General features: G+C 46.6%; 1 protein-coding gene across 1 annotated transcript in view; it reads right to left on the bottom strand.

The window, feature by feature from the left end:
- Nucleotides 1–1,986: 1,986 nt before the first annotated feature.
- Nucleotides 1,987–18,244, bottom strand: part of LOC311296815 (sterile alpha motif domain-containing protein 9-like) — a 29,219-nt gene continuing 12,961 nt past the window's right edge. The window contains 3 exon segments of the mRNA XM_084418736.1: nucleotides 1,987–6,210; nucleotides 6,213–7,343; nucleotides 7,428–7,491. Coding sequence (XP_084274862.1) covers nucleotides 3,032–6,210; nucleotides 6,213–7,343; nucleotides 7,428–7,431 — 4,314 coding nt within the window. The 5' untranslated portion in view covers nucleotides 7,432–7,491 and the 3' untranslated portion in view covers nucleotides 1,987–3,031.

The raw sequence follows: 18,244 nt of genomic DNA, 5'->3' as shown, positions 1-18,244 counted from the left end.
CACCGTCCTTTTCAGGTGTCCGCTGGTCCGACACAGGATAATTAATACTAACTGAGAGTATAACAGCCTCACCCCGAGGGCTTCTCTATACTATCACTGTCTCTGCTTTGGTCTTTTGAGCGTAGGAACATTAGTACTTCTATTCCTCAGCAGCGCAGCATATACCTGACACGACTCCCAAGTTGCTCTTTGCAAGAATGAAGTTTTATTCACGGCCGGGAGATCACTGGTCACAACAACCAAGTGAGTCTCCCTGAACAGAAAGATACATGTACATTTAAATCTTACAGTTGAGTGAAAATCAGTGTCACTCAAGTCTTCTTCACTGTGATTTTTTTCTGGTGTTTGGTTTGTTATGATCTAATCATATGTCTGGTAGTTCTACTGTGTTAAGCTCTTTTTGGGTAAGTATACATGGTCTCTGACCTGATCCTTAGTCTGCATTATTTTTTGTTTTGTTTACATTTTATGTTGAAAATACCTTTTTGACCACTTTTGAGGCCATTACATAAAACATTTCTACCACAATCCCTTTAACATTTAAGGCATGCAACACTTCCTGGACTTTTACATTTAAAATAATTTATTCTTATACAAAGAACCATCATTCATGAGATACACAAAGATCTTAAATAAATGTAGAAACAAAAAATCCCAGAATCAATTCCTGATATCAAAAAAGAGCTACAATAAATCATTTGCAGTGTCTACATACAGACAACATCTTGTGTTTAAAGTTTTACTTTGAAATACAATCTCAGTATATCTCAGTAAATCTATATGCATTTATGACATCTGTGAGGGAAATACAGTTAATTGTACACAAAATATATCAAGTTACAAATTACACTGAATAGAATAACAAACTATTTCTCACAACCAATGTACAGTGCTGATTTTAATATACCAGGGAAAATGGCTTTTCAGCTACATAGGACTTAAACATCTTCTCCACCTTAACCCTCTGGGGGCCTAAGGTGTTTTTGGGGTCCTTGAGATGTTCTGACATGCCCTTACATTTGTGCTTTTTTCAGTTGCTTATAAACATGTTAATGACAAAGGTATAATTACACTCTGTTTAGCACAAACAGGGCTACCATAATATGTGAGCAACATGTATGTACATGTTTGTATTTTTGAGAAAATAATGTTTATGCATGGTTATTGAAAAAACTAAAAATGAACATTTCTGAAATAAGGCCACAAAACACATACTATATACGTGTCCATAAGACTTCTGAATAATGCATTTAGTCGTCTAAAGTTTTTTCTTCAAAATGATGTGAAAATCATCCTGCCTAATCAATCACATAAAACAATACATTGATTTAAATTTTGCACGACACTTTTTGTTTGGAAAGGCAATATGCGAGTGGGCGTGATTCACACCTGAGGAGACAATGGGGCCCGCACAATGAGGCTGCATACTTAATGAGCCTTTCATTCAGGTGTGTGACTGAGCCACAAGAAAGAATGCAAGGACAATATATATATATATATATATATATATATATATATATATATATATATAGGCCTATATATAATTGGTTCACAGTTGTTGTTGTTATTTCCACAAATTGTGCTTGCAAATTGTATAATATCCAAGGTAAACATTTCTAGTAATTGTGCAGTTAATTGTTCTTATACTGTATTTTCAGATTTGGAATATATTCTCTACCCAAATGTGTCACTAATAAAGCATAATAAAATGATTTAAAGAGAAGGCTTATATTGACCTTTTAAGATTTTGTTTACATCTATCCTGGAGTATATATATATATATATATATATATATATATATATATATACACACACACATTATATTATAATTTTTTTTTGTTGTTGTTGCTATTTTATTAAAAAGGTTATACAATTACAACAACAATTAAAATTGTAAAAATATTTCCAGTGTAATCTTTCTTTGTAAAAACTAAAGTATACATTTTATCATACGTAATTCAATTCATATGAGCAGAAATAGCAACATTATAAGCTTATTTGATGTGGCAGTATTTTACAGTAAAAACTTTATAATCTATCCGATTTTGTAGTCGATTTTTACCCATCTCAGTATAGCAATAGAGTTTGCTAAAAGCTGTTCATTCATTCACACAAAAAAACGTGATTCATTTTTAAACAGTATTTTTGCCAGCTGTAGTAGCTCCACAACAGCGCGCATCTGTGCGTTCATTCATTCACACTCAGAAACGCGATTCATAAAACAGTCTTTTGCGTGTACAGACACTTGCGATTAGAACAAAGCAGATATAGAACTGACCTATTCCTCAGCTGGATCCCTTTGCTCCTCGAAATGAAACTTCCAGAACTTCTGAGGTAAATTTTCCAGGATTATTATCAAGATAGTATTATTCCTCACAGCGTCGTAAAGTACATGAGTCTGAAAGCGAACTCGCGGTGTGTGTTATCCAGCTGATGTGGGCGTTTCACAGGTTTGCGTGGATCGCCTAAAATCATTTGCGTTTGAATAGTGCGTGCTCTCCGTGGGCTGGGTCACATTAAAACATAATGAGCTGAGATAAGAACGACTGACATCTCTCTCTTTTCATACATATTACATAAACTGTGAATATTTGTTTTTTTATAAAAATTACTTCATTTAAAAGAAGAGAATTCAAGCGTCATGCCTGTGTGTTTGTATGCCTGTTTGACTGAGAATTCGCTGAGTTATAGTTCATTTTCAGACGCGTTTCAGAATGGACTACACTGCCAGAGAGAAAGCAGAACTCGCATCATGTTTATTTTTCTTTATTTGGCAAAAAGCACAACACTTTGTTTTTATTGTGAGTATACAAAAAAAAGAATACACACTTAACAGGATCGATTGATGTATGAAACGTGTATGGAAGATCAAAGTCAACAGAGTATTTAGAGTCTCTTTTGCACTGATAAGGAAAAACGCGAGCTGGTATCACCGGCGATACCGCCGACCCCAGGGGGTTAAATGTAATTTGCACCTAAAGACAGATATTGGGCCATCTGCCTTGTCTATCCCAAATGTACATACGTTTGTCTATGTTTGTACGGTAATGTTGTATGCAACAGGTCCTTTAAAAGTGAAGCCCAGGTAAAATGTGACATTCTCATTGTTATGGGGTACTGAGGATGACTTGAGAGCTGGGATATGAAATTTCATTCCTTTGGGACCCTCTAAAAAAACCTTCTCATCCTCCGTCCAGCCTGTGACACATCTCAGCAATTTAGAGATTTCTGGCATTTTCCATACCTCTCCACTAAACCATTTCAGGCGTTTTTCTGAAACAGACAGCAGTTTTGTGATTGTTTCAACCTTGCTCTTGTGGACAAACTTTTCAAATCCAGTTCCATTGCTCAGGAAGAAATGAGTGTAGATCCTCTTTTTCCTTGGAGGGATGTCCTTCAGTTTCTTGTTGTAGTTTCTCTGGAGATATTCAACAGCAGAGAGAACAGTTTCATACTTGTCTTCTTTCTCCACTTCTGTGTCATGCTCTTCTGGCCAGAAAAGCAAGACAAGTAAGAAAAGAGCACTTGGCAAGCATCTTAGTTTCTCTTTAGGAAATTGGCGACTCAGTCTTTGCAGATCCTGAAATGCAGCCAGCTTAGAAGACTGAGTTGAGAGGCAACTTAAAGCAAAGTGGGATGCTATGTACTTGACAAGGTCTGCTGGCAGCATTTGTGCCCTCATAGGATTGCTTGGGTAAAGTGAAATAATTTGCTCCAGAACACTCACAGGGTTACCATCTTTCTGGTTTGTTAGGAGGGAAAAAATTGTTGTAATGTTTCCCCCACCATGATAATAAATCAACATGCGTTTCATGAGAGGACTTAAGTACCCTTGGTTTTGATCTGTAATAAGAGAAGCACCACTGAAGTATTTGCCATAAGCAAAAGACTTATTCACCAGCCAGTGCATGGGATGCTTTATGGTCCTCTCAACAGTGTCAGATGTCTTCTCCTCATCGGTTTTCAGGTCAGTCTGGAAGTAACTCAAGTCTTCCGAAATCCATTCCAGTGCTTCCAGCATTATTTTTTGGAGGTTTTTCAGCTTCCAATGATAATGTTCCCATGGTTCTTCTATCTCAACAGGAATGTAATCTGTAAGGAGGTATTTAATTAATTCTGAAGACTTTCTTCTTGAGAACACATGAAGAGTGCGCATTAGATTCAGCAATGCACATCCTACCTCTACTAATCCAACAAATCCAGCATTGTTCATGGTCTCATTGTCCTCAACTGCTGCATTCTTGCATTCCTGGAAACATTCAATGGCTTTTAGTGCCGTTTCCAAAGCATCTACTGTGTTTTCAGGTGTTTTTTCATCCTGCTCCATGGCTTTACATTTAGCTGTGAACCACTGCCTGTACACCTGACCTCTGGTATCAAGAATGTAGGAATTCGTTGGCCTTTTTTCTACTGCAGTTTTTGCCCACTTTTCTGCTTCTTCAAATCTGTCATGTTTGTAATTGAGTCGAGCCAGTTGCTGAGCAAAAAATGCATCCTCATTAAAACGCTTGTAAGCCGCTTTTAGAAGCTCAATGGCTTTATCTGGACACTCTTTCTCTCTCACATGCTCAATTAGGGGAGAGAAAAAGCTGTCAAATTTATCACCTTTGCTGATCCTGTGGCGTGTCATGAACAGATCTCGCAAGAACTTCATGTACTGATCTTTACCAAACCTGTGCTCAAAGAGCACATCGTTGTTGAGAAGATCCAAAGCAAGATCACTTTGTTGTTGTTTGTCACCCAGAAATTGTTGGAGGATTTCCTTTGCAACCAGTGGATGAATGATTCTGACGGAGTTAATGTAGGTGTTTTCATCCCTCAAGTGTATCAAGACCAATTTAGCTTGCTCACTTAGAGAAGTCTCAAAGGCATGTTGTCGAAACCTATCCACATGGATGGACAGAGGCAAGAGAGCTTCGCAATGTGACTGAGAGATGAATGAGTTCTGCACATAAGTGTTGAGCAATGCCACATACAGAACAAGCTTAGTAACCACAGACTTGTGGTCAATGTCTTGCAGTAAATGCTTGACAAACTTCTTCAAATATTGGCTCTCGAATTCCTCACTCATCAGGACAAATGTTAGAATGAATTCTGGCTTGAACTGCTTTTCAAGACTTTGTCGTTTTTTGGAAAACTGCTTTTTTTCGGTCTCTGAAAGTTTATGAGTAATAGAAACATTCTGTTGAGGTGATTCCTTGCACATCTTCTCTGGATTGTGCGATCGCCTACAACTTAGCAGAATGAAGCAGAGAGTTCCACGTGCTATTTTCTTGGTATTGACAGCCACTTCCAATTCATTCTTTACATCTTCTAAATACTCTTGATCACAGTCTTCAAACAGCAGGAGAACAGGGAGGCATTTTTGGGGATCTTTTTCTTCGTATTCCCGAAGCCAAGCGGCATCTTCTGAAACAACCGATGCAGATTTTGAATGATTTACAACTGCACACCTTAGATCCCTTCTGTTATTCCATAGTACCTGCCTTGTCACTGTACTGCCACCACTGCCAGGATGATGGTATATGTTGATGCAGCTGATGGGTGCCCGATCCACACTCCAACAAAGACAGTCTTTCACCATATTGTTGACTTCATTGTAAGCATCTCTTTGAATAACCTCCCCAATGATTTTTTTATCCGCAAGCCAGAGATTCATCCAAGTTACTTTTCCTCCATGGTAAAACTGCTGCTCAATCTTCTCCTTTTCAGATTCCATGACATCAGGACTAGTTTCTTCACAGTGGTTTAGACTCAGAATCTCCAATGAACATCTTGTTTCCTCCTCTCGAGTCTCAAGGAAACACTCCCCTTTGGCACAGATTGGTAATCGTTTGGTGACCCGTGTAGTGGTAGGCTGGACCTGTTGGAGGGTTGCATTTACCTGACTTATTGTCATCCCAACAACACTTGAACTGTTTACTATTTCCATGTCACAAGATCCTAAAGCAAACCTCTCCCAGTCCTTGAAATTATCCTCTGATTCAGCAAGGCAGATAATGTCCTCATGTCCTTCCATGTCAGTGAAGAACTCATAGAACGTGTTTAGGAATGGTGTGTCAACAGGGGAAGTAAGAAGGAAGATCACTTGAAAGGTTCCTTTTGGCAAGATATCTTTGCAGATCAACGACACACAATCTTTTAGAAGGGTTCTTTTTGTTTTGACCCAGGTCTTCTCATCACAGGGAGGCTCATTGCCTTTATAATTTGCCCATTGCAAAATATCCAGCTGGTTTGATCAAACAGACGCAGATGACTCTCGAAGTCTCGGATGCTCAAGCTGCTGGGAATTTTGTAGTTCTGCATGAAATGGCGGTTCACTACATGGTGCTTATTGTATTCATGGCATAACCCAGACACATTGGAATCTGGATCAAAGTCAAACACACAGAAGATGTTCATGTTCAGCAAAAAATCAATGTGTTGCAGATCCTTCTCCTGAAATCGATTGGTGACAAGTATGTGCCATTTTTCCTTGTCCATTGTTTTCTTTCCACCTGTTATGAGCATTTTGAGCTTTTTTCCCAGGTTCTGGCACAGTTTTGGTGCTGTGAAATTATGAGTTTTCTCTGCCTCTTCTCTCTGAGCATCCCTAAAATTTTTCTGTTCGTAGAACTCATTCAGGTCATCCACTGGTTCAGTTTTAGAACCTACTCTCCGATAAGCGGTTTTCTTCTCAAACTGAACTTTGTTTGCAGTCTCATTAAAATTTGGCAACCTAACAGAGAAGACCTTATTTTTCACTATGCTGACTGCTGGCTTAATATCAACCTCCACAACATAGTCTTCCACATTGCTGTTTGAACCAACTACTTTAACAAACTGAGGTTCACCAATACATAGTCGTACAAATTCGCTATTCTTAGAGAAACTCCTCTCAATGTGATCTAATGAATCATAGTATACATCTTTTTCCTTGACAGGAACACCAATGATTTCACCATGTACATAACCAGTGTCACCTCTACTGTCCATGACACCAAAATGTATTGTGCCATTTGTACGAACATTCATACAACCAGTAGCAAACTTCAGCACTTCGTTTGCGAACTTGGCCTGTAGTCTTTGACGGTCCAGTGTTGCAGCAGTGGCAAATGACTTGTACTCATGACATGGACTAATAAAATCACTAACCCCTGATTCTGGTAAGAGTACACTGTTCTTAACATATGTAAAATCAGCACCTTTCATTTCAAAAGGTCGTGGTTTGGAATCTCTCTTTGTTGTTACCACAAGTACAGAATCTTCTTCCTTGTTATTCTCTTCATTGACATCGGCTCTTGTGTCAATACTTTTATTTGGAAAAGTATCCAATGTCTCCAGTGGAGGATCCTCTGGCTTTTCTGCAAACCAAAAAATAGCTCAAGGTGAGATATTTTACTTTAAAACAATGGCTGGTAAGTGCTGTAAAACAACATTATACTTGCCCATTGTTTAATGGCTTCTAAAGATCATTCACAGGACAAATGTAGACACCTTTACATTGAAGACCTTGAAGAATAGAAATGACATTATTAAAACAGAGACATTTTGAAGCAGTCAACAATACTTTCATCTGTATTTTGTATTTCATCATTAAATAAATGTATAACAAGGCGGGAAAACACAAAAAGTTGCATTAATTTATTTAACTGTTTATCGCTAATGAATCACATCTATATGAACAAAGTACATGCTATAGATTCATAAATAGTCATAACCATAAACAGAAATCATAAACAAAGTATGAAAATTATAGTTCTCTTACGAGAGGTTCTCTCGTATTGCGTAAGCTAGCTTTTAAATCTTGTCAACGCAGTGCGGCAGCCTGCAGACCTAGGGCAGGCGAATCGCGTGCCCATTGGCTGCTCTGCGGCAACTGCAGCAGCCTATGGCTGAGCCTTGCGCGTGACGTCACGTCCAATGAGCGCGCTTGGCGCGCTTAATGCGTCACAGCCCGTCATTAGGGGTGTGGCTTAGCGTATATAAGCATATACGCTGCTTCGCTGATTTCTGTCTCTTCAGCGAAGCTCTTCGCATCGCATCTCTGAGGAAGCCGCCGTCGAATCAAGCGACCAGCACGCCGAGGATTTCAGCCTGAGGACGCCGGCCGCTTCGCCGCCTTCAGCCTTCCCTGCCTGCTGCGCCATCCGGCATACATATCCTTTCTTGCTCTGTGTTGTGTGTTTTGTGTGTCCGCCGCGACACACTTGCATCTAAAAGAGCGCGAGGCGTTGGTGCAAATGCCTCGCTCATCCTGTGGCTCGTGCAGAGCCGCGCTCAGCGACGGAGACCGCCACGTGGTGTGCGCTCTCTGCCTGGGCTTCGACCACGCAGCCCGCGCTCTCTCCGAGGGCGGCTGCGAACAGTGTGAGGAATTACCGATGTCGACCCTACGGGCTCGACTCGCTAAATTTGAAGAACCTCCGCCTTCTCCGGCCACTTCTTCCGGGCCACGTAAGAAGAAACGTCGCTCCCAAAGGCCGCCGGAACTGGACGCTACAGCTGAGCGCTCGCCGGAACCTCTCCCGCGAGCCTCGCTCTCTCCTTCCCCCCCACCCTTCACCGACGCGCAGCGGCCGGCCTCTGCCCGCACTGCCGTCGTTCTGGGGGATGATGCAGATGATGCCGCTGACAGCTGCTCTCTGCTCGCGTCTGACAGCGAGGAGTGGTCGGCCTCTCACCGCTCCGCCCCCTCGACTTTGGAGTCTGCCAGATCCCGCGCTAGTGTCGACGCGGAGCTTCTCCGCCTCCTCACTCAAGCGGTCGAGAGAATGGGACTGGATTGGTCCCCACCCAAGGAGCCGGCGCCCAATCGCCTTGACGGATGCTTTCTACCTAGCCGCCGCCCTGCGCCTGCCTCTAGGTCAGCACCCTTCCTGCCTGAGCTCCACGCTGAGCTCTCAAAATCCTGGAACGCGCCGTTCTCCGCCAGACTCCGCTCGCCAGTCTCCTCGGCTCTCTCCCAAGTGGACGGGGCCGCCGAGAACGGCTATAACGGTATCCCCGCCGTTGAGGAAGCTGTGGCAACGCACCTTTGCCCGCCGTCTGCTAGATGGCGCTCAAAGTCTGTCCTGCCGTCTAAAGCCTGCAGGACCACCTCAGCTCTCGCCGGCCGCGCTTTCGCCGCCTCCGGCCAGGCTGCTTCCGCCCTGCACTCAATGGCCATTCTTCAGATCCTTCAAGCCGACCTCCTCCGTGAACTGGACGAGAAGGGCTCGGATCAATCTGCCTTAACGGATCTGCGCAGCGCTACGGATCTTGGCCGCGCTCACCGTCATCGACAGACATCTATGGTCGACGCTCGCGGATATGAGTGAGTCAGAGCGCGCTGTATTTCTGAACGCACCACTCTCGCCCACCGGCCTCTTTGGCCCTGCGGTCAGCGGAATTGTGGATCGTTTCTCTGAAGTACAGAAGGCGTCGCAGGCGATGAACCTCTTCCTGCCCCGCCGATCGAGCCCAGCCACAGGCCGCCCTCAAACTCAGCCTCCTGTGCGCAGCTCTAATCAGCGCTCTTCCCGGCCTCCCAGCGCTTCGCAGCGACGCCAGGGCAGTCGCCCTAGGTCGCGCTCGACCAGCCGTCACAGACCGCCGCCCCCCCGGGGCCCGCGGCCCAAGATCGCGTTGAAGCCCGAGCCCGCGAAGTCCTCCTAGCATCCGCAAGGAGGAAAAGATGGTTGAGTCCCGCTACGGCCGGACCGCCATCAAAACGCACAGCTCTGTCAGTCCCCTATGTTCAGGCTACTGCAGCAGCACACACCGCAGCCAACGAGCCAGTATTAACACTCGCTCGCCTGCACACAAACGCCTTTTCACGGCGACCCATATAAATCTCAAAAAGAGTATAAGTGCTTTAAGTGTAGAAAATGTGCCCACACCCATGTGCTCACTGCTTCACACAAGTACAATCCCTATGGCAACGCGCTCAGAGCGCTCTCTCATAAAGCGGCCACACACCGCTCGAGTACTAAATGTAGTAAATGTGCCCACACTTCCGTGCTCACACCTACTCGCTGCTCGCTCTGTCACTCAGTTACCTCAAGTTGCTACGGCTCAAGCCGCAGGGACATTAAGTGTAGAAAAAGTGCCCACTCCCGTGTGCTCACTGCCTCACACAGACAAGGTTCCCATGGCAACGCGTCCAGAGCGCTATCTCTTAAAGCGGAAACATTCCGCTCGAGCATTAAGTGTAGAAAATGTGCCCACAGCTTTGTGCTCACACCTGCCCACTACCCGCTCTGCCAGACAGGTTGCAAACCTCATAAAGCTCCCAAACATTGGCCGCCTCATAAGTGCAAATCCCGCGTCAGCTCACGAGCACGCGCACCCACTTTCAGACACCATAATCCCCACGCCGCTCTCGCGCCTGGGATATTTGACAGCAGTTCACGCTCCATCGTCCGAGATCGAGCTACTAAAATCTGCACAGTCGGCCAGCCTTGTTCTTCTGCCCTCGTGTCCGAGCATCGGCGGCGCGCGCGCCGCCCCATCCTCTCTGATACAGGTTCCCCATCCCGCGCAACGCGGCGATCTGAACCCAGAGACCATTCGACCCCTAGCCATGCATGCAAAAGCATGGGAGGCTATTCAGGGCGCGTCAGAATGGGTGCTCAACACCATAAGACACGGCTATTCGCTCCAATTTGCTCGTCGCCCTCCGCGCTTTCTAGCGCAGACGGAAACGAAAGTGAGTTTGGAAACAGCGCATCTGCTTCAAGCAGAAATAGCGAAGCTGCTGCGAAAAGGGGCCATAGAACAGGTTCATCCTTCCTTGAGCGAGTCAGGCTTTTACAGCCGTTACTTCCTCATTCCCAAGAAGGACGGAGCATTAAGACCTATTTTAGATCTGAGACATCTGAACAAGGCTCTCATGAGACGGCCGTTCAAGATGATTACAACCAGACAGATCCTTGCGCAGATCCGCCCAGGAGACTGGTTTATCTCTCTCGATCTGAAAGACGCGTATTTCCAGATCCAGATAACCCCCCGTCACAGGCCATTCTTGAGATTCGCCTTCGACGGTCGAGCTTATCAATACACAGTCCTGCCGTTCGGCCTGTCTTTAGCACCCTGTACATTCACGAAATGCATGGACACGGCTCTCGCTCCCCTGAGGAGTCAGGGAATGCGAATTCTGAACTATCTGGATGACTGGCTCGTTATAGCGCAGTCAGAGACAGAACTTGTGTCTCACAGAACAGCGCTTCTCAGCCATCTGGAAAGCCTGGGTCTAGCGGTCAAAAAGCGCCCCGTCAGTCAATTTCCTTTCTCGGAATAGAACTGGACTCGGTGGCGATGACAGCCAGATTGTCGGAGCAGCGCGCGCGCCGCATCCAGCGCCTCGCTGCATCTTTCAAAGAAGGCAATCGGGTTCCCCTGAAAGCATTTCAGCGCATCCTGGGGCATATGGCCTCAGCTGCAGCAGTGCTTCAGCTGGGTTTACTGCGCATGCGCCCGCTTCAACGCTGGCTGAGAGCGCTTGTATCCCATCGAGCCTGGGCGACCGGCGGCTCGCTAATCAGAGTGACTCAGGTCTGTGTCTCAGCCCTGCAGCCCTGGCTAGCAGCCGAATGGTATCACACTGGAGTGACTATGGGAGTGATTTCACACCGGAAAGTTGTCTCAACAGACGCGTCCAACCTAGGTTGGGGAGCGCTCTTCGAAGGCAGACCGGTCTATGGCCGCTGGTCAGACCAGGAGAATCTCCTACACATAAACTGTCTAGAGATGCTCGCGGTCGAGAAAGCGCTCATGCACTTCCTCCCATTCCTCCATGGTCACCATGTTCTAGTCCGCACGGACAACACATCAGTAGTGGCCTATGTGAACCACCAGGGCGGTGTCAGATCAAAGAAGCTCTGCGCCCTGACGGAACGCCTCCTCGTATGGGCTCAGCACTCTCTGCGCTCTCTGAGAGCATTGCATGTGCCTGGCCATCTGAACGAGGGCCCCGACAGACTGTCCAGGGACAACGTTCCCCCTGGGGAGTGGTCTCTACACCCCCAAACAGTCCAGTCGCTGTGGCGCCGCTTTGGCAGAGCGAAAGTCGACCTCTTTGCGTCAAAAGACAACGCACACTGCCCAGTATTCTTTTCAAAGAGCGAGGACGCGCTGGCCCAGACATGGCCCAGCGGCCCGCTATATGCTTTTCCCCCGGTCTCTCTGCTGCCTCAGGTCATCGAGAGAGTCAGGAAAGCGCGCCACACAGTGCTCCTCATAGCCCCGTTCTGGGAGAACCAAGCTTGGTTCCCGGAACTCATACAATTGGCAGACTCAGCCCCTTGGCCGATTCCGGTGCGGAGAGACCTTCTCTCTCAAGCCCGCGGCTCGATTTGGCATCCCCACCCAGAGCGCTGGTCTCTGCATGCGTGGAGCCTCAAAGATTACATGCTGATCTACCAGAAGGGGTGATGAACACGATCATACAATCTAGAGCCCCCTCCACGAGGCGGCTCTACACGTCCAAATGGTCGGTGTTTAACAAATGGTGCACTGCCAGAGGGCTCGATCCACAGACATGTGGGGTCTCGCAAGTATTGTGCTTCCTTCAAGAGCTACTGGACGCGGGCAGGTCCCCCTCCACGCTCAAAGTCTATGTTGCGGCCATTTCAGCGCTCTCTATCTCAGAGCCGGGCCGCGCATTAGGAAGGAACGAGTTCGTCATCCGCTTCCTTAGAGGAGCGAGAAGGATGAACCCCCCGCGACCCCCTTCGGTTCCTATGTGGGATCTTTCACTGGTCTTAGACGCACTGAAAGCACATCCCTTTGAACCCTTAGAAACTGTGGATATGAAATACCTCACGCTCAAAACCGTTTTTCTGATAGCACTGTCTTCAGTAAAACGTGTGGGAGACCTTTACGCGTTATCCACTAACGCTGCGTGCCTCGAGTTCGGACCCAATGACTCTAAAGTTATTCTCAGACCGAGGCATGGGTACGTCCCCAAAATTTTTGGGCACTCCCTTCAGAGCGCAGGTCATTTCCCTTTCAGCCCTGCCGAATGCTGGCTGCGAGACAGATAGTAATCTCCTCTGCCCCGTTAGGGCGCTGAGAAGCTATATTTCGCGCTCCACCGCCTTCAGGCGTTCAGAGCAGCTCTTTGTTTCGTTTGGTGGGCGCACCAAGGGTCTCGCCACCTCGAAACACACCCTATCCAGATGGATAGTTGACGCTATCGCAGCTGCTTACGCATCTAAAAACCTGCAGTGCCCTTTGGGCATTCGAGCGCACTCCACCAGAGGCATGGCCTCATCGTGGGCGTGGTCCAACGGGATTCCCATTCATGACATTTGTGCAGCGGCAGGCTGGGCCTCCCCCTCCACATTTGTTAGGTTTTACAACCTGGAAGTTCCCGCCTTGCAGGCCAAAGTGTTATCAGTCTAAGTCTCGCGTAAGCCAGCCCACTGTCTGTGCGCGGGCTATGTTGTTGATTTAGCTCTACTGGTTGAGCTGCACTATGTGGGAAGTGTCAGTTGGACCGGCTGTGCCGCTCCCTGCCCCATAATATGTGCTTGTGTACTGTGGTATCTTGGCCGCCCAGCTCCGCTTCGCGTTCCCTGGGCTCTCCATGGGATTCATTCAGGATGCTGGGCGCGCGCACGGCGTTGACAAGGGTGTTCCCACAGCGTAAGCTAGCTTACGCAATACGAGAGAACCTCTCGTAAGAGAACGTACTCGGTTACTGACGTAACCTCTGTTCTCTCTAGAGAGGGAACGAGTATTGCGTAACCCGCCGTGCTCTCGCCACGAGCTCATTTCGCTTCATGCGACAGAAACCAGCGAAGCAGCCTCTGTACCTTGCTTATATACGCTAAGCCACACCCCTAATGACGGGCTGTGACGCATTAAGCGCGCCAAGCGCGCTCATTGGACGTGACGTCACGCGCAAGGCTCAGCCATAGGCTGCTGCAGTTGCCGCAGAGCAGCCAATGGGCACGCGATTCGCCTGCCCTAGGTCTGCAGGCTGCCGCACTGCGTTGACAAGATTTAAAAAATTAAGGATAATTTTTGGCTTCAGTATCTCGAGAAAGGAGACTTTCCCGCAGCGTAAGCTAGCTTACGCAATACTCGTTCCCTCTCTAGAGAGAACAGAGGTTACGTTAGTAACCGAGTACGATTTTCAATATCAATTATTGAATATTAATTATGATTGGAGAACTGAACACAGGAGCATGGAGAATTTCTGTCAGAGATGCTACTTCAAGTAGTGAAATAAAGTAGTAGTAATGGCTATGACTGGGTCAGAGCATCTCCAAAATGGCAAGTCTTGTGGGTTGTCCTGTGGTTAGTACCTACTAAAAGTGGTGCCAAGGAAGGACAACTGGTGAACCATCGTCAGGGTAATGGGTGCCCAAGGCTTACTGATGCATGTGGAGAGCAAAGGCTCACCTGTCTGGTCCGATCACACAGAAGAGCTAATGTAGCTCAAATTGCTAAAAAAAATGTAACCGTGTTGAAGGATTCATATGACACCATGCTTTATTAAGTCAACACAGCTGTCTACCAGGACATTTTAGAGCACTTAATGCTTCCTTCAGCAGACAAGCTTTATGGAGATGCTGACTTCATTTTCCAACAGGACTTGGCCCCTGCCCACACTGCCAAAAGAACCAAAACCTGGTTCAATGGCCATGGGATTACTGTGCTTGATTGGCCAGCAAACCTGACCTTAACCCCATAGAGAATCTATGGGGCATTGCCAAGAGAAAGATGAGAGACATGAGACAGAACAATGCAGAAGAGCTGAAGGCCGCTATTGAAGCATCCTGGTCTTCCATAACACCCAGGGATGTAGTGGAGGCTAAACGCACGTAAACGCCGTTTACGCACCTCCCAAAATTTGGAAATAGCGTTTGCCCACCTCCAAAGTGCGTTTATCCACCTCTACATTGGGTTTATCCACCTCTAAATTTCACGTTATTTGAGCGGACTTTGCTTTTCCAGTGCGTGATCGCCGATCGGCACATGATTCGAGCATTTGGGCCGTTAACGACTGAGCAGAACGCGCAGCGCGCAAACACGGAGCAGAGAGCGTAGCGCGCCGACACACACACACACACGGAACAAAGAGAACGGCGCACACACGCAGCAGAAAACACTCGCTCGTGAAGTTACTAAACAAGCTGCGCGAGAATGAAACTTGATCGCAGGCGCAGCCGCAACAGGAAATCATTAAAACGATGCAAAAAAAGGTGATTTTTTTTATTCATTACAGGCAGCTGGTTTAATGTAGGGAGCATGTCAAAACCCAACTGTACAAGAGATTCAGAGGGAATCAGGCCTGCACCAGGTTAAAGACTTTTCCCTCTACAGGGAAACACTGATCCACATTTTTCTGATAGAACAAACAACTAATCAATTAATCGAAGAAATATTCAACAGATTAATCAACTATGAAAATAATCCCAAATCCCTAATCATTATGCACAAGTGCATTGCATTGGAAGCCCTGGATATAAGCCTCCCTCTCGATCTCTCTTAAATATTTTTGTTCTCTCTGGTTTGTCATTTAGTGAACTTTATAGATTTCAACCATATTATTCCTTTTTGAGTCTCTTTAACAAAAACTTAGATTAATGCATGAATTGAATAGTGATTGTGTGACCTATGATGAGGGAGCAACCAGTGATACCCTTGGTAGTACCATCAAATGATAGCCTATAGCGATGTCATCAGGATACACATACACCGGTAGGCAGTGGCCCACCTTACCGGGTGACCACGTCGTGGTCCACCAATTGATAATTTACCCCCCTCTTTTTTTACCACTACACCACTGATAACACCTCAGCAGTGCCACAGTCTGATAGCATCCATGCCACGCCACATTGAGGCAGTAATTCACGCAAAAGGGGCCCAAAACAAGTACTGAGTACATATGCATGATTATACTTTTTAGAGGGCCGATATTTCTGTATTTAAAATCCTTTTTTTTAATTGATTTCATGTAATATTCAAAATTTCTGAGATTTAGAATTTGGGGTTTTCATAAGCTGTAAGCCATAATCATCAAAATTATAACAAATAAAGGCTTGGAATATCTCACTTTGCATGTAATGAGTCTATATAATATATTATTTTCACCTTTTAACCTGAATTACTGAAATAAATGAACTTTTGCACAATATTCAAATTTTTCGAGTTTCACCTGTATAATTTGCTTGTCTCGTTGTGATCTGTTTCAGAGCGTGCACTGTTTTGGCAACAGCATCTCTTGCGCAGATTTTTGTTGTTTTAATAGCTCTTTTTATTATCAAACGCGTCCCCCAATTTAGCAACAGTAGAAACTGCTTATTACAACAATCACAGATCGTACTGATTCTATCGTAAAGATTGTTTTTTAACGCACAGCACACCGCTGTGAAGGAAACGAAGTTGCGCTAGACAGAATGCGGCTATAGATTTTAATGGTTTTTAATGGTTTAGATCCAGAACCATCATAGGCACAGTTGACCAACTCTTGCATCTTAAGCAGAGTAACCAAATCAACAGAGGAATATGTCTAGCAATTTTGTGAGTTGTCATTTCAGGTACCGTTTGATAAAATTGCACTAAAGGACAAACAAACCAATTAAGTTATGACTCCTGGGAGGGGAGATTAACTACCCATTACAAATATATATGGATTATGTACTGATGTTGAGTGGCTCCCCTTTTACTGTAGGAGTGGTGAAGGATGATACAGAACCCCTAAAAGATTTTATGGGGAGGGGCTATTTGTCACCAGATCCAGGGGCCATGGAGCTGGGTTTATCCTTGTCCTAACCTGCACCAGCCTTCATGGCCGCCACACCAGAGTCTCCAGCTGTCATGGCCACCACACCAGAGTCTCCAGCTGTCCTGGCCGCCACACCAGAGTCTCCAGCTGTCCTGGCCGCCACACCAGAGTCTCCAGCTGTCCTGGCCGCCACACCAGAGTCTCCAGCTGTCCTGGCCGCCACACTGTCCTGGCCGCCACGGCAGAGTCTCCAGCTGTCCTGGCCGCCACCCCAGAGTCTCCAGCTGTCCTGGCCGCCACACTGTCCTGGCCGCCACGGCAGAGTCTCCAGCTGTCCTGGCCGCCACGGCAGAGTCTCCAGCTGTCCTGGCCGCCACACCAGAGTCTCCAGCTGTCCTGGCCGCCACACTGTCCTGGCCGCCACGGCAGAGTCTCCAGCTGTCCTGGCCGCCACCCCAGAGTCTCCAGCTGTCCTGGCCGCCACACTGTCCTGGCCGCCACGGCAGAGTATCCAGCTGTCCTGGCTGCCACACCAGAGTTTCTAGCTGTCATGGCCACCACCCCAGAGTCTCCAGCTGTCCTGGCCGCCACGGCAGAGTCTCCAGCTGTCCTGGCCGCCACCCCAGAGTCTCCAGCTGTCCTGGCCGCCACACTGTCGAGAGGCTGGTCACCACTCACATTAAAAGCGCAATACCACCATCACTTGATCCACACCAATTTGCGTACAGACGGAACCGGTCGACTGAGGACGCCATCGCCATTGTGCTCCACACGCTATTGAAACATCTCGAGCACAAGAACACCTACGCAAGGCTGCTCTTTGTCGACTTTAGCTCTGCCTTTAATACAATCCGGCCGTTTAAACTCCGAGCTAAAATGCACCACCTTGACTTTAACAACTCGCTGTGCAATTGGATTGTGGACTTTTTGACAAATCGAACACAGAGTGTTAGAGTAGGCAAGCACTTGTCCTCCACCCTTTCAATCAACACCGGGGCTCCCCAAGGGTGTGTGCTTAGCCCCTTGCTCTACACTCTTTTCACACATGACTGCTCTGCTTCTCTTTGTTCCAATCTCATTGTTAAATTTGCCGACGACACAACAGTGCTCGGACTCATCAACAACAACGAGGCGGATTACCGGACTGAAGTGCAACATCTAGCGTCATGGTGTGTCATTAATAACTTGTTCTTGAACATAAAAAAGACCAAGGAGATCATCGTGGACTTCCGCAAAAGCAGACACAATCATTCTCCTCTCTCTATTGGAAACGAGGTGGTAGAGAGGGTGTCACATTTCAAATTCTTGGGAGTATCTGTGACAGAGGACCTGTCCTGGGGAACCAACATCACCTCAGTGATAGGGAAGGCCCAGCAACGCCTCTACTATCTGAGGCAATTGAGGAGTGTCAGGATTCCAATACAGCTGATGGTCAACTTTTACAACTGTGCCATCAGCAGTGTTTTGACATATGGTTTCTTAGTGTGGTACTCCAGCTGCACTAAAGCCCATCAGCAGGCACTCCAACGAGTGGTAAAAACAGCG

Source organism: Rutilus rutilus (genome assembly GCF_951802725.1).
Source record: "Rutilus rutilus genome assembly, chromosome: 1".
Lineage (NCBI taxonomy): Eukaryota > Metazoa > Chordata > Actinopteri > Cypriniformes > Leuciscidae > Rutilus > Rutilus rutilus.
This window is presented reverse-complemented; position numbering and strand designations above follow the sequence as displayed.